This window comes from Kryptolebias marmoratus, linkage group LG8, assembly GCF_001649575.2.
Source record: "Kryptolebias marmoratus isolate JLee-2015 linkage group LG8, ASM164957v2, whole genome shotgun sequence".
Lineage (NCBI taxonomy): Eukaryota > Metazoa > Chordata > Actinopteri > Cyprinodontiformes > Rivulidae > Kryptolebias > Kryptolebias marmoratus.
In genome coordinates this window covers 2,997,788-3,015,563 of record NC_051437.1, presented here as the reverse complement: position 1 = coordinate 3,015,563, position 17,776 = coordinate 2,997,788, and the positions used below count along the sequence as shown (strand labels likewise).

Below are 17,776 nucleotides of genomic sequence, written 5' to 3'. Positions count from 1 at the left end.
CAGCTTTCAGTTTCTATGCACCACAAATTTGGAACAAACTTCCAGAAAACTGTAAAACAGCTGAAACACTGGGTGCCTTTAAATCTCAACTTAAAACCCACCTGTTTAGAGTTGCTTATGGCTAAATTAGGGTTAGAGTGCGGGTTTTTAATGTTTGTCTCTTTCTTACTGTTTATTCATTGTCACATGCTGTTTTTATTTTGTTTTTTAATTATGTAAAGCACCTTGAAATGCCTTGCTGCTGAAATGTGCTATACAAATAAAATTTGATTGATTGATTGATTGAAAAGGAAAACACAAAAATAGCTTTACTATCTGAAACGCACTTAACCAACACTGAGCACCTTAAATTGAGGAGGTCTTGGATAGGTCAGGTGTTTTACTCCTCACATAATTCAAAGAGTAGAGGAGCTGCCATATTAATCCACGGCAGCCTTCCCTTTACATTGGAGAAAACCATGAGTGATAATGATGGCCGATATATTCTCATCTCAGGTTACCTTTATGGGGAACATATCTTAATAGGATGCATATATGGTCCTAATATATACAAGGCTACTTTCCCAAAACTTTTGTCGGATATTGCATCAGCACAAGCACCTTATGTTATACTAGAGGGAGACTTTAATTGTGTATATGACCCGTGTATCGACCAATCTCCTCCGAGACCCACTGCAACCTCCAGAAAAAGTCTGAGATTGCGAGAGTTTTGCCAGGACCTGGAGCTGTTTGACACCTGGAGAGTCACTAACCCCAAACCCAATTGGCACATGTACAATCTCTGATCACTCTCTGGTAAGCTTGTGTATTAGCCCCCCTACACTGACCCCGCCTCTCGCTACTGGAGAATGAACCCTTCTTTACTGAGCTATCCATTTTTTATTGACTACATTTCTGATCACTGGAATATTTTCATGGATACTAATAAGACACCAGATGTGAACCCATCGTTGCTCTGAGAAACGGCTAAAGCTTTTATTAGGGGAAGTATCATATCCTATACCACGGCCCCCCAAAAAGCCCCCATTAAAGAACAATTACACCTAGAAAGAATAGTACAACAGATAGAACTGCAATTTAAAAATACACCCTCTAGAGCACTTTCTAAAAAAATAGAAGCAGATCGTTCGGCCTTAAATCAATTATTAACAAAACAAGTGGAATCAACAATTTTCTTTGCTAGACACAGATTATATGAATCAGGGAATAAACCAGGCCGGCTACTAGCAAGGCAAGCAAAAGGCAGAATGGAACCAAACACAATATTCTCATTATATGACAATAACCAAGACAGACATCACAAAACAGCAGACATTAATAGAGTTATAAGACAATTCTACCAAGAGCTATACTCATCTGAATGCGATTCATCTGACACAAAAAAAAAATTCTAAAGTGGAGTATCTCTTCCATGCCTGTCAGAGGAACAACAAGAAATGTTAAGCGCTCCAGTTTCTCAGAAGGAAGTTCAAGAGGCCATAGCCTCTCTTAAGGGTGGCCCTTGGGGGCAACCTGGTGCCCACGGTTACTGCATTGGTGACCAACCAATGTCAACCTTGTGAACCTTAGGAATCATCACATTGACTTGTTCTAAATTAATATGCTGATCCAACACAGGATTTTTCTTAGTGAGAATGGAAGTGCCCTTTAGAAAATTCACATCCATTTTATACGCCTCAACTGTCTGTGCGCCTCACAAGCGTGTCGTCACCGATGTGTTTACATCTATGTGACAAAAATAGAGGAAACTTTACAGTTTGCATTGGGTTGATATTGTTTTGATTGCTTTTGAGGTGTGTTATATGTTAGGTTGTTTAAGGTTAAATGTGGTTCATATACATATTTCAGAGTTTCAGTACTTTGTAGTTTGATACTGTTGACTGAAAATGTTTGTGTGGTGTCCGCACATTCTCTTGACAGATCAACGTATATCTACGCAACATTCATTTTGATACAACCAAACATGTGCATAGAACATAGTGTATGACACCTGATCATACATGCGTCCCCAGGTTTTAGGTCAATATCTTTAAAATTGACTTTGTCAGAGCCACTTTTGCCAAGGCCAAAATGCTGTGGTGGTCATCTTGAATAAGGTTGACTAACAAAGTTAAGTCATAGCTGTACATCCGATGATTACTTCCTGAGAGCACTTGGTTGTTTTCATGACTTCATTAAACCACTGTCTTATCCTAGACATATTGCCAGTGGGGCCAGTCTTGGTTCAAAATATCATTTTGCCAATCTTATTAGATTTACCAACAGAAAACTAAAGAGTGAACTGCTTAAATGGGGTGAAAGCTATAATGAACAAATGTTTGAAAATGAGCATCTAATTAAGAAAACTGTAGGACCACAAGACATGCATACTTATTGAGAAAGCAGAAAAAAATGGTCCCTATGAACATCAAATTGTAAAGTATACGTTAAACTGAATGGGACTCTTGAATGGGCAAATGTTCTGCTCACCAAAGAGATGACAGAACTAAAAAAATACTAGTGAAACCTTCAGTCTGTGAACCAGTAAAAAAGCTGATGCTTTAGATGGTTCACCTGAAAAAGCCAAAAGTTATTGATACCGAAGACATTGCTAATCTTGAACAGCATAAAAACAAAAAAGGCTGAGTGAAAAAAAAAGTTGAATAATTATATAATTTAAGTGAGGTAGTATATGTGTGGAAGATGATTAAATATCCAGACTTAAGTTCTTTTGATTTTGAAGAATACAAACCTTATGAATTTGAAAATGATACAAATCCACAGATCATGATTTGATAGAGCATAGTGTTCTAGTTTTGAACGCTTACAAAACAAATGGCTGTCTGACTTGGGGCGCATAAGATAATGCAAGGTTGAGATGGCGTCGGTGCAACTACTACTTTCTGAGTTTTTTTTTTTTAATTCGTTGAAATCTTATTTATTCATACACTTATAAAATACAATACCTGATCTTGGATTTGGCCCATCAAAACATTTCTGTGGGGCATTCTCAACCATGTACTGCCTCAGTGAGTTCCCCACTTCCTGTGGTAAAGTCCATTCAGACGGATTTTCTGATTAAGGCTTTGCCCCAGCCCTCTCCTCTGCACCTCTCTATTCCTCTCCCTCTTCATCGTCACCTGGACCTCTCTGTTCCACATTCTCCTAGGTGGTCAGCAGAAATTCAAACCCTCCTGGGCAGCTAGGTTTTTGTGGCCTCACTAGTGGAATTATTCCTACCTGATGTCATCTCTGCTCTCCTCTACAGTGCCTATCATCACTGACCCCATGTCTATATCCTTCATCCCTTGACTGTTCTTCTAGCCTGTATCAGATGGTAAAACCAGTATTATTTAATAGCTTTGAATAAGTTACACATCTTTCTAATGCACTTTTTTAATATAAAAAAACATTTAAAAATTAATCACCTGGTATTAAGTGGCTGTTCTTACACTCCCAGCTCATATTAGACCAACCTGTCGCCAACCCACTATACTGAATCTGATAGTATTGGAATGAATTCAATTGCATGGAAATGGATTTAAATTGCACTGGTTTGGTTTTCTGAGCCACAAAATTATTTTTGTTGTGACATGATGCAAAATAAACACACTTTTTTTTTTTTTCAATTTAACTACAACCTCAGTAAACTTTTGTGGATGAACCTGTGTGATGAAAAACTGCCTCTTTCACAGTGGAGAACAGAAAAACTGTTAAAGGGTAAAAGACTCATGATTTTACTAAATGTCAACATCAATGTCAATTTTATTTATAAAGCACTTTCAAAACACATATTACTGCACCAAAGTGCTGTACAGTATCCATAAGCCACAGATAAAAACACATCAAATAAAACACAAATAAGCACACAAGACAAGTGAATTACAATGTCAGGCCTTATGGAAAGCCAAAGAATAAAAATGGGTTTTAAGAAGTGATTTAAAAGGTTCAAGACTGTGGGCAGATCTGATGTTGAAAGGTAAGTTGTTCCACAATTTAGGAGCAGTGACAGCAAATGCCCGTCCTCCTCTGCTTTTGAATCTGGTTCTTGGAATATGCAAAAGCAATTTATTATTTGACCGTAGGGTTCTGGAATTGGAATGATCGTGGAGGAGGTCTTGAAGATAAGCCGGGGCTAAGCCATTTAAAGCTTTAAAAATGAATAAAAGAATTTAAAAATCAATCTGATAAGAGACTGGCAGCCAATACCGGGGTTATATGCTCATGTTTCTGGGTTCCACTTAAAAGTATAGCTTTTGAATCATTTGGAGACGCTGTAGAGAAAACTGGTCCATATTTTTATATATACAGTAGTCTAAGCATGTAGTGATGAAGACATAGATAAGTTTCTCAAAATCATTGATACAAAAGCTCGATTTAACCTTTGATAGAAGACGCAGATTAAAAAAACTAGATTTCACAACAGAGCCCACCTGCTTATCTAATTTCAGACAACTGTCAAAAATGACACCAAGATTCCTAACAGAAGACTGATAAAAGGAAGCAAGGGAACCCAGAATTTTATCAGGTTTACTGATAAGGCTCTTTTGACCAAACAATATAACTTGAGATTTATTTTGATTTAAGTGAAGAAAATTTTGGTTCATCCATTGACTAACTTCTGTTAAGCAATCTGAAGTCAAAGCCATAAAAAACTGTGTATCTACTGAATTATTACACACAAGTCATTGTTTAAGCTTTAATTAGAAAATAAATATCACAACCTTTAGTGGTTGGATGTACAGTTTATTGATTAGATTTTTGTTTTAGCAATATGAAGTGAAATACACTAAAACTGTATTAAAGGTAAAAGCAGCATATCCTCCAGTTCCTATTGACATGCTTCAGTAAAAGAATGGTAACAGAAAACAAACCATACACAATCTGAATTTTACTTGAATTTAGCGTGAGACAAGAATATTTCAGTCTGATGCATTTGTGATACCTGCATTTGTTTATCACACTACAAATAGTGGCGATGCAAAGCACAAGAAGAATCAAGTCTCCACAGACCCAGTGAACCCTGAAATTTGCATAAACGTTGAAAAACACACACATACACAGTAGGAGGTGTGAAGTTGTAACAGTTTTTAATTTCATCATAAACTTGGTTGCACAAGAAAAGCCTTTCACAACACAAGGACAAAGAAAGAGCAATAATATTACAGAAATCTTTCACCTTCTGTCACAGGAGGAGGAGGAAAAGAAGAAATCAGGAATAAAAACTTGGTGTTACTACAGTGATAAAAGCTACAAAAATGAATAATGTTCAAATCCTCCTGGAAACACATAATTATAATACAGAAACACTACAAGACTTTTAAGATCTGCCCCACTTGCCCCTCTATGTGCACCTCCTCCTCACCTTCTACATTACAGGTGAAGCCAGGGCAACAAGACCACAGTTGGACAAATATTAAGTACTGAACACAGACACAGGTCACCAGGAATCAGAGTCTACAGCCCCAACCTGCAGCTGGAATCAGGGAGAGAAACTCATCTGAACAACTCCTGTCTGCAGCTCAGTAATGACTCCACATTACTGATGGTTTCTCACTGGGCTGCAACTGCTGGTGACAAGATCTGTAAAGGAGTCTCTAGAATGTCTCCAAATGTTTATGGAGGTTCTCAGTCTTCTCACCCACTGTCCCACAGGCTTTCAGTTCCGTCGTTTGAATTTTGAACATGTTCAAAACAGTGCAACAATTTTGTTCTCAAAATAGAATTGTTGGATGCATCTCAAATCTTTCTTAATTTGGGTGCAAACATTTCTAGCTTGTCTCAATAGCACTTCAGCTGTGCAAACCTCTGACAGAAAACATATCCAGGTCTATAACACCCATACTGATGATAGATAATTATGAAAAACTAAATCTAATTCTGCTTGTCTTCAACTGCGGATGTGACTCAATGTGTAGAGCAATCATCCTCCAACGTGAAAGTCAAATCTTCAATTCCTGGCAGTATGCAGTCACAAGACAAAGTGTCCCCGGGCGAGTCACTGAAGCCCTCATTGCCTCTGATGTGTGCCCCATCTGTGTAGGAATGCTACACTGGGGGGATTTCTCTGCTCACATGTCAGTGTTAAGTGATCAGTGGAACCTACAGAGTAGATGGGTGACGTTTTTTTTTCTTCTGAAACAGAAATGTGTGAGTATGCATGAACCATAAAATCTCAGATTTTAGATAAATTTTCTTATTTAAAGCCTTTTTTGTATGATTTATGACAGTTTTTGTTGTTTCTCACTAAAACTCAACTCTTCAGTCAGCTTGAAGGCCCGTTGCTTTCTGAAGAACAAGTCAGAAACATACAAAAACAAGGATTCTGACTTTCAAGAACAAAGAAGAAGAGATTAGATTTTTTTCCTGTCTGTTAAGACTTTAAGATATTCTGTAGAAGTGTGTGTGTGTGTGTTCAGAACGGGGGCATTAACACAACTAAGAAAAGCTGTTGGCTGGATTTTACATTCTGTGGTTCAGTTGGATTCACCAGGACCTAATATATCATGTTGGAAAGAATATTACACCTAAATAAAACACCATCTTCATATTTCAAGCTTCTCTAGCAGATTTTGCTGCTTTTTCTTTGTTTTAGATCACAATTCTTCACATATTATTCACAACGTCAGTTTCTGTCACAAAAATGCCCCTATCAGGAGGATTTCCTCTCTTTGAGGAATATTGGTTTTTGTTTTGCTGACTACATTAGGCTGATTCAGATGTTCTTTACAGTGTCGACCTTTTGGTTTATGTAAGAAATCATAGAAAAAGTAATCCTTTTGAAAGGAACCTGGAACTAACTGCCTGGACTCTACCAGTCACTTTTTTTGTTGTTGCTTGTTTAACGTGTTACAGCCAGAACAACCCCTCTAATGAGCAGCCGAGGTAATGAAAATGATTTGATTTCTTAGCTTTAGAAATATTTGAAATGGGGTAACAGAAAGGTGAAAATGTGACTCACTATTCAAAAAAAGTGAAAAACAAGTTGTGAGCTGAACAGTAAAAAAGACAATGACTGATTGTCTGCTTACAATTAATTTAAGTTGAATAAATTCATCAATTACTAAATGTAATTATTTAAGCTTCACATAAGTTAATTACATAGGAGAAAGAAATGGTGAACCAGAACTGTGAAAATTAGTATTCACACCAGAATCCAAACATTAAAAACAACACCAGAAAAATAAGGAAAACTTATCTACAACAGTTATCTTACACTTTCATACATTACATACTTACACTTTCAACATTAGACAGATGATACCGCAACAATTTTTAGAAAGAACATTAAGTTTAAGTCAATTTAAAGTCAACACAAACATTTTCTCTGGATGTTGGACAGAATTATTTTTGGCCTGCTAATTGTTGTACCATGTTCTTCTAATTGCTAAGACAGAAAACATTTTGCATGCTTTTTGGTTTTCAAAGGATCCTGATCCAAGAGATAATTAAAGAGGAAAGCCTGAACTTTTTAACAGTTATTGTTGACGGTCCTAATGGTGTTTTACACTTCAGGGAGGATAAACCATAACAAAATGTGAGCAAAACTGCAGGAACTGGAATATGACATCAAAACCCCTCTGATCTTGAGTTAGAACATCTAAATGATTGTAGAAACAAACCAAACTCCAAGTTCATATTCAAACAAGTTTGAGAAAAAAACAGAAATTCTTTATTGTTAAAAATGCTCTTTTAGCGTCTTTGCAAAGTTAAATTTAATGACTTCATCATAACACTTTAAATAAAACTTCTCCTTCATTTATCATCTAGAAGTAAATCTAAGTGAAAATAAAACTTTACAAGGATTTGGTTTTGAAGACATAAAAACAAAATAAAAATATAACTACACATTTCATCTGTAAAAAAACAAAACAACAACAACAAAAAAAAACAACAACTAAGATATAGGACAAAATCATTATGGATTGAGGCTGATAGGTCAGATTTATTGTTGGTTTTCCTGTCTGACATGGTATGCAGCAGTCAGACAGATTATGGTTCTTAAATAACTAGTTTTCTGTTGGTGCATGCAGAAGCAGACAAGAAGAAACAACATAGGGAAAAATAAACAGTATTTAGTCAGTAATTACATTTATAGCTGCTCTCAGTTGTAGAGTTTATACTGGCTGGTGGCAGCGGTTTTAAGACAATGCTGTATTTTGAAATTATTTTACTTCTTTTTACAAATATTTTCAGAAAACTGTTGGTTTGAGGCATTTTGTTTACACATTCTTCTAATGCTGTCACATCTGTTTGCACACAACTGCAAGAGGTTAAAAGTCCACAACTTTTGAAAATTTTACATCCAGAACCTGTTAGGTAGCATAATTCACATTTTCACCTTTGAGTTTTCAACCCCGATGGATTTTTGACAGAAAACATGGTGTCATTATTTGAAGAGCCGGTGGTAACGTCTGGAGCTGCAGGTGTTTGAAACAGAGGTGGAGGTGTTGGGCTTCCCTCTGTCTACAAACCAGGAGATGCTAACGTGGTTTCAGACAGTCTTATCTCCACCTGGTCTAGGAAGTCTGCAGGAAGGACAACAAACACACACAGAGACAACGTGTGATGACTTGTCTCCAAATTTTACTGGTGATTTAGTCTGTGCATCATAAATTCACTGCTTTTACGTGTTGTGAAAAAACTTTAAAAATGTAGATCCTACCCACCACCTTTCATGCCAGAGTTTTAGACTAAGATCATCTGATGTTGGGAAATAATGGAGTTTTTGCCATTTTGGAAAATAATGTTATCCACAATCTTGCGATACTGTGAGATATCACATGTAGAGTATGTGTTGCGGATGACTCTCAGCTACTAGCACATCAAATTTTAGCTCAATATCTGTAGCCATTTTTTATTTTTGCTAAGGTCATTTAGATGTGTATGCCATCTTGAATAAGGCTGACTCCAAAAAGTTAATCAGATGTAGGGATCGTAATCTATTTTTGATGCATCATATTACAGACATTAATGATTCTGAAATGATTTTAAAATGATAAAAATCAATTATAATTTAATGTTAACACTATGTTGAGGAATGCAAAAGGTGGTGCAGAAGTCCAGTGCCTGGACTGCTTATGTTGTTGGTGAAGACTGTCAGTCGTCCAGGACATGGTAAATCCAAAAAAAGGTAAGAGGAGGAACTTTCGCAATTAAGAAACGACTGAGCAACAAAACGTCTTCAGCTACAAAATAGAAGTCCGGTTGTTTTTGTTTTTAACCTTTTTAGGACTGCTTATGTTGTGCACACAGAGACAACATACAAGCAGCAACTTCTGCACTGAAAGCTATTTAAAAGAACTTCAGCTTCCATTAAGTTGATATTAGCAAGAGCCACACTATATCAAAGTTTTGCACATTTACCCCTAGAGACAGAAAAAGACTGCTGATCATTGCTGCCACTGCTTATGGAAGTGTCTGAGCTGAGACAGGTGTAAAATGGCATTTGAAAAGAAGTCTACAGAACGTATTGTGACGTTTGCAGGATTGAATGATGTGAGTGGAGGTGGGCAATAAGTAATGTGCACAGCCCAGAATACAGATTTGCAAGGTGTGACCATGGAAAGTGGCTGTTAATTTCAGAAACTGGCCATGCAAAATGCAGTCACACAGCTTGCTGGTCACTTGCTCATAAACACTGAAAATTAAGTGAGGTTGCCACTAACAATTAATCTATTTTCTCACAATTTTGAGCCTCCAATTGTTGCATCCCAGTGAAATACCACCTCATGTTGCATACTTTGGATCCATCCAGTGGTTCATGATATATTTTGCTGACAGACAAATTAACACATGTACAAATACAATGTGCAATAATTATTCAACACTTGATGTACATTAATGAATTCTAAATGAGCTTGAGTAGTTGTAAATGTCCCATTTTGTAGGAAATCAAATCCTTTATAATGTTTAATGAGGATTGTTCATTTTCAGCCTTTGTTTTCGTTGCTGAGGCGTCACACAACAGATGAAGTGTGATGTGTGACCATAATGTTCTTGTTCCACCACAAAGTAAACAGATTTTATTATCATGCAGTCTGACAGAAGCCTGAGTCATCTATGGAAATAACAACCTCTCATGAAGCAGCTCATAATAAAACACACAAAACAGATGTCAGCCATGCAAAACAATAACTCTCCAAAACAACCTGAACCCACGGAGAAACAGGGAATCCTGCTTCTCCGTGAGTGTGGCGGTGAGTCATAGCTACTAATGCTCCTCTTTATATTAGTGACGTCTCATTTTAATAAAAGGAAACAGCTAATACTCACCCTTTCTATTTTTGCATATGTGTATTTGTTTTTCTGATAGCAAAATATCTCATGAATCACAGGACAGACGTTTATGAAACTCTACGAAACTAATCATTGGATAAACATTGATAACTAATTAACTTTAACTAAGAGACAACTTAATTAAAGATAGCTACCAAAGCTAGTTGATCTTAGCAAACACATCTATAACTGTCAGTTTTACAGATATTGACCTGACATTTGGTATGGTAAAACAGCCACTAGGGAGCACAGGTAGACTAAGCAGAGGCCAAGTAGAGGGGCAGCAAGGCTCACAGAATTGGTGTCAAGGAAAGGAACCAGGAAGGACAGATGGTTGTGGATTTTGCCAAGAGGATTGAAATAGCTGTAGTCTACATTATAAGTAGAAGAGGTGACCTGAGGGAGATTGTGCACTGTAAGGTTGTGGCATGGTAGAGTGTGGCCAGACAGCATCGGATGGTGGTGTGTAGGATAACCATTGTGATGATGAAGAGGAAAAGAGTAAAGGCAGCGAAGAGGACCACATGGTGGAAATTGAGGAGAGAAGAATTTTGTGAGGAGTTCAGAAAGAAGCTGTTAAAGGCTCTGAGTGGTAAGAAAGACCTTCCAGATGACTGGGCTACTACAGCCACAGTGATTAGAGAGACAGGTAGGAAGGTACATGGTCTGTCATCTGGACAGAGAAAAGATGATAAGGAAATCTGGTGGTGGAAAAGTAAAGTGCAGGAATTTATATATACAGGTTATAAGGAGATGCAACACAGGGCAAAGAGGGTGGTAGTAAAGGCAAAACAGAAGGGGTTTGATGAGTTGTACAAGAGGCTGGACACTAACAAAGGAGAGAAGGACTTCTATCAACTGGCAAGACAGAGGGACCAGGCTGGAAAGGATGTGCAGCAGGTTAAACTTGTTAAAGATAGAAACAGTAATGTTCTAACAGGTGAGGAGAGTGTGATGGGAAGATCAAAGGAGTACTTTGAGGTGCTAATGAATTAAGAAAATGAAAGGGAAAGAAAAGTGGAGGTCATAGTAACTGTGGACCAGGAAGTGGAAAAGAGTAAGGATGAACTTGGAAAACTTTGAAGAGGATGAAGAAGGGGAAGGCAGTTGGACCTGCTGACATACCAGTGGAGGTATGGAAATGTCTAGGAAAGATGGCTGCTAGATTTTTGACTTGATTGTTCAATAGCATTTTTGAGAGTGAGAAAATGCCTGAGGAATGGAGGAGAAGTGTGCTAGTGCCATTTTTAAGAACAAGGGTGATGTACAGAGTTGTAGCAACTACAGGGGAATTCAGTTGATGAGCCACACAATGAAGATCTGGGAGAGAGTTGTGGAAAATAACAAGAGGTGACTATTTGTGAGCAGCAGTATGGTTTTATGCCAAGAAAGAGCACCACAGATGCCATATTTGTTTGGAGGATGCTGATGGAGAAGTACAGAGACGGTCAGAAAGAGCTTGATTGTGTCTTTGTGGATTTAGAAAAAGCATATGACAGGGTGCCGAGGGAGGAGCTGTGGTGATGTATGAGGAAATCTGGAGTTGCAGAGAGGTATGTTAGACTGGTTCAGGACATGAGTCAGGACAGCAGGACAGTGGTGAGGTGTGCTGTAAGAGTGACAGATAGCTTCAATGTGGAGGTGGGACAGCATCAAGGATTGGCTCTGAACCCCTTGTTTGCTCTGGTGATGGACAGACTAACAGATGTATTACAACATCAAGTTTTTATTTAACAGAAACTGAGCCAAAATACAGAGGTAGAGAGTAAAAAAACTAAAACCAGACTGTTGCTGCTTACAGGGATTTAAGCTGATCAAACATACAGGGTTTTTGCTGCTTAGGAGCATACTGGTGTTTGTTGACACATCGCAAAGGAGAAAAGATATCAGAAATGACCTTAGACAAGCAGTTGTTGTTGCCCATCAATTTGGGAGGGGCCAAAGATAATTTTGAAATTATTTGGAGGTTATCATTCTACAGAAACAAAGATTATTGATAAGTGCAAAACATTTCGGGCAGTTGCCAATCTTTCCAGGATTGGGCATTAAATGATAGAACAGTTTGAATAAGACTAAACAAGTACTGTTTGTTTGGAATGGATGCACAGTTTTATGTAAATAAAACACAACTTTTGGAACGATGTCCTTAAAAAAAAAAAAAAAGATCAAAGTAGAGATGTTTACACTTAATGCACAGCAGCAAGTTTGGAGATAATCAAACACAGCATAGAGCACAAACACTTCCACTGTACAGTCTTGTGAAAAGTTAGGTTATCTGTCTAACAGATGTAGCTTGGCCTAGTCTGGGTCAACAGGACCACGATACTAAACACAAGCAACAACAGAACAGACCAAACCAAGCACCAAAAAAAGTCCAGACCTTAACCTGACTGAATTCTTGTTGTGGGTCCATAAATAGTTAAATGAAGGGAGGTCTACAGATGTTTGATGAAAATACCATGAAAAAAATGGTGTGTGCTACTGCGAGATCTACTCAGAGTATGGGCTAGAAAAGACTCTTCGCTGCTACCACATCAGATTTCAACTCAATATCTGCAAAACTGACTGGGTTAGAGCAATTTGTTTTCCAAAGTCAGTTAGCAGTGGTGGCCATCCTGAATTAGGTTGACTACAAAAGATAATCAATTGTAGATGTGCATTCAATAATTACTTCTTGAAAGCTTAATTAAAATTTGTCCAGTGGTTTTTGAGATATTTTGCCAACAGACAGACAAATAACCACACACAAGTTTGTAATTCTAACCTTATTAGAACATTGTATTAACCTTCATTTATTTCTGTAGCTTAACCCTAAATCTAACCCTTACCCAAAAATAAGTTTCACCATAAAAGACTTAGGTTCCCAAAAAGACTAGTGGTCATCACAAGGTGGGTTATTAAATCAGAAAAGGACTTAAAGAGGTCACTAAAACCAGGTACAAACAAGCAAAAACATTATTGTATGCCTTTGGCTTTCAGCGGGTGATGAATATTAACTGAACAGTGTTGACTCAAGGCTAACTGAAGGCCTACCAGTCATACTTTGGGACCTCTTTTCTTCAATAGGTCTTCTCTGGTGATTGATTAGTCCTTAGAAAACTGCAGCAATTTATTTATTTATTTTATGAAAAGAAATATTTATTCCACCAAAGTCTAGATTTTTGTGATCTGAGCCACATTAGAGATTTTAACTATCACACATTAGATTTTATCAGGAGGAAAGGGCTGACCTCTGAACTCTGTCTCTGCATTTTGTGTACAGAGCAGGACGCTGGCTCTTCTTCCCCTGACCCTTCCCGTTCTGACTCCCGCTCCCGCTTCCCTGTGATGCTGCCCCTTGTGTGCAGGAGAAGTCCTGAAGGTCCCAGAAGGCAAAAAAAAGACTTTATCACAAATACAAAGGCTCCATTAGGGAGACTTTAATGATCTAAATCTCTTTTTTAATCTGTGTTTTCAGCCAACAGAGTGGTGATGGTATTACAGTACTGCCCTCTTGTGGCAGAAAATCACAACTTTCAAGACAAAATACATAGTATATATTTTTTCTTTTCATTTAAGGTATTTTTATTTAAGAATTAGCAACTATCAAGAACAAAGGGATGTCTGATAAACACCTAAAACATACTTCTAAAATAAGAGAGTTGCTGCAGCTTCCTACCTGGATGCTGAGGCACAGCAAACTCATGACAAAGTTGGCTGCTTGGGATGTTCTGACTGGCATCTGGCACTGAGTGGTATCCTGCAAAGGACACACTGAAATTTACACTTTGCTAAGAATCATATGACTCAGAATTCCATCCGTGTGAGTGAAAGATGTATCTACATTATAGCACAAAAGTATGCATGCATAAATAGTAATTAAACTTAGTATACATAAAGTAGCATCTAGCTACAACATAAAAAAATTAAGAACATAAAACAGGTCTGAATACTTTCTGAAGCAAGAGGACAGTTCTTTGAACAGCATGATGTACAAATGATTCCAGAAAAAAAGTCCAGTTGTTTCTCTGACACATACTAGGGCTTAGCCACCTTTATACATTTATTTAATAATTTAAAACTGAATTTGTCCAGGGTTGCAAAAACGATTTGATGATTGAAATAAAGACTAAAAGATGAAATAACAAAACTTCTTTTTAGGGCTTATATAAAAATTGTTTGGTACAATCTGAAATAAAAAACTGTTTACTTGTATTGGTATTTTTACATCTTGGGACAAAAAAAAAAAAGAAATTCTGATAAAGAAAAGAAAAAAACATTTTGTGTACCACACCTTTGAAAATATTTAACCACTGAATTATGTAAATTATGGAGGCCAATGTGAGTCTGAAATATTTTGCGAAAAATAAGTACCGCACTTTGAAATAATGAAGCTTATATTTGTATCTTTTTAAATTATTTGAGTGAACAGAAAAATTAGGAGAGTTTGTTGGAAATTTAATGACTGATAGTTTCAGTTACTTAAAACTAGAGGAATCAGCAATCAGTCAAGCCTGTGCATACTTCACCAATTTTCAACTATGCTTATGTTTGGGCAGCACAGCATTGCTACTACTTTTGACAAACTGACACACAAGAGCAATGGCTTCCTCTCCATCAAAGAGCTACATACAATGAAGAGTGGTGTGGTTCAAAAAAAGAGCACAAAGAGAGAGAGAGAGAGAGAGAGAGAGAGAGGGAGGGAGAGAGAGAGAGAGAGAGAGAGGGAGAGAGAGAGAGAGAGAGAGATTGCACAGGTAATTGACAGAGAGAATGAGGCTATGTCTTTATACTTAGTGTGAGAATTGAGGACCGAGTCAGCAGAAGTAAAAAATTCAGTCATTTTACATCTATTAGTAAATGTATAGTTTAGGCATCTCTTCAACCTACAAGCTGTCAGTTTCTATTTTCCCTTTATTGCAGAAACAAACGGGGGTAAGCCCTAAAGCAGGGTACAGTTTCAGTCTCTGATGGTTCCAGGAAATGGTTCATGTGGTCTCAGTTTCGGATATTGACACTGACATATATCTTCAGATGTTGATTGGGAAAACATTTACACATGCACATGACAATGCTGTGACTATAATCCCTATTTAGATAAGACCACAAAAATGTTAAATTCACTATTGTTTCCATGCCAGGTTACTAAATGGAGCTGTCCATCCATCCATCTTCTACCACTTATTAGTGCTCAGGTCACGGCGGCAACAGGTCCAGGAGAGAATCCCGTACACCCCTTTCCCCAGTAGCACTCTTTAGCTCCTCCTGGAGGATCCCAAGGCGTTCCCAGGCCAGAGAGGATACATAATCCCTCCAGCAAGTTCTGGGTCTTCCCAGAGTTTTATTCCCAGTGGGACATAGCCAGAAAACCTCCAAAGAGGCATTCAGGACGCGTCTTTTCTGCCCAGGACAAATTTACCTCTGGGACAATTAAGTACATTTTATATTCTATTTTATCCTAATTAGATGCCTGAACCACCTTAACTGACTCCTTTTGATGAGAAGGAGCAGTGGCTCTACTTCGAGCTCCTCCTGGATGACGGAGCTCCTTACCTCTAAGACTGAGCCCGGCCACTCTACAAAGGAAGCTCATTTTAGCCGCTTGTATCTGGGATCTCGTTCTTTCGGTCATAATCCATACCTCATGACTATAGGTGAGGGTTGGAACATAGATGGACCAGTAAATCGAGAGTTAGTGGAGCCAACTCTCATCCTAGCTGCTTCACACTGGGCTGCAAATCATCCTAGTGCACACTGAAGGTCATGGCTCGAAGACGCCAACACAACCACATCATTCACAAAAAGCAGAGACAACAGAATGACGTTCTTAAACCAGAGACACTTCTCTCTATGACTGTGCCTTGAGATCTTGTCCATGAACACTACAAACAAGAAGGCAGACCAAGGTCAGCCCTGGCAGAGTCCAACCTGGACTGAGAACGAGCACGACTTTGTGCAAAGAATGCGGTCACAGCTGGAGCTGTGCCTTTGTTTATTTCAATGACATCTGCATGCACGCATACACTTAAGTTTCCAGAATGTAAAACAGCTACAGGCCTGTTCAATATTTGTACAATGTAAGAACTGCATCTCTGCTGAGATGGTGTAGCATATACTGTATGTTCCATGTCAAAAGCTCTGATAAATTGAAAAGAAGGAACAGCACAAACAGCAGTCTGCTATCCGCCAGTGTTACTGTTGTTGATTTACTTGTACAAGCACAGAAATACTACTGACCGCTGCCGTCTGTAGTGTGCATGTGCGAGTGACTGAAGTGAATCAGAATAACCCAAGGCCACATAGTATACCAAATTTACCAGCCCTAGTAAACAAGGCCTTTGACATTTTCTGGCCGCCTCGGTGCAATTTGTGAATGGACTAAGGTGGCAAGCTGGGTTGAAGCTAACCCACCCCTGATGATCCTTCCAACAGAAACGGTTGACATGTGAATAGGTAAGCCAGCTTTGTGACTTGATAATGTGGTGAAGTGATAATATATGGTCTGTGCAATCACCCAGTTGCAGGATTAAACAAACAGATTTATTACAGAGAAAGACTGATGATGACGCACTTTGTTTTTAGTTTTGGTTAACCACAAAGTGAACCCCCTTCCTGGTCACATACTAGCCCCTATTGAGAGTTGACGATGACATTACACATTACACCAACAAGCCAGTGAGCACTGCGAGAGTCATGTTTTTTATAATTTTAATTTTTTTTACTTTTCCAGGACATTCAACAGCATCTGTTGGCTCAGCTGTTGAGAAGCTGTCCCTAATGCAGGTAAATGCTCTGCGTGTGTATTGGATTGTGGACTACCTACCTAACCACACTATGTTTGTCTGCATAACTGAATCAGATAGAGTGGTCAACAACACTGAAGCTCCATGAGGGGCTGTCCTCTCTCCCTTCTTCACCCTCTACACTACCTACTTTAACTACTGCACAGACTTCTGCCATCTTCAGAGGTTTTCTCATGACTCTGTGATAGTTGGTTACATCAACAAAGGCAATGGGAAGAATACAAGACTGTGGTGGACAGCTTCATCACATGATGTGAGTAGAACCACCTACAGCTCAATATGACAAAGACCAACGAGCAGGTCATAGACCTGAAAAGGATCAAAACACCAGAGATAACTGTCTCTGTACATAAAGTCTCTGTGGAGTCTGTTGAGAAGTATAAATATTAGAGTATCTATTTAAACAATAAACTACACAGGACAAAACATTCTGAAGTGGTTAACAAAAAAATGTTTAGAGCTCCTTTAGCTTCTAAGGAAGATGAGGTCCTTTATCTGTAGGACAATGCTGAGGGTGTTTTATGAATCTGTGGTTATGAACAGTGGTGGGATGTAACGAAGTACAAGTACTTCGTTACTGTACTTAAGTACGTTTTTCATGTATCTGTACTTTACTTAAGTATTTTTAAACGTGGGTACTTTCGACTTTTACTTCGCTACATTTTACAGTAAGTATCTGTACTTTCTACTACACTACATTTTTATAATGTGTTGAAGTAAAAAGTAAATTCACGTCA

General features: G+C 38.1%; 1 protein-coding gene across 2 annotated transcripts in view; it reads right to left on the bottom strand.

Moving 5' to 3' along the window:
* Nucleotides 1-5,052: 5,052 nt before the first annotated feature.
* The window catches only part of LOC108250107 (cryptochrome-1), a 95,748-nt gene continuing 83,024 nt past the window's right edge, over nucleotides 5,053-17,776 (bottom strand). Inside the window, exons 13-15 of one of the 2 annotated variants that reach the window (XM_037977213.1) lie at nucleotides 13,916-13,996; nucleotides 13,488-13,612; nucleotides 5,053-8,507 (exon numbers count right to left, since the gene is read on the bottom strand). In XM_037977213.1, coding sequence (XP_037833141.1) covers nucleotides 8,499-8,507; nucleotides 13,488-13,612; nucleotides 13,916-13,996 — 215 coding nt within the window. In that variant the 3' untranslated portion in view covers nucleotides 5,053-8,498. The remainder of the gene's footprint in view (nucleotides 8,508-13,487; nucleotides 13,613-13,915; nucleotides 13,997-17,776) is intronic. The other variant, XM_037977214.1, reaches the window with a different exon arrangement.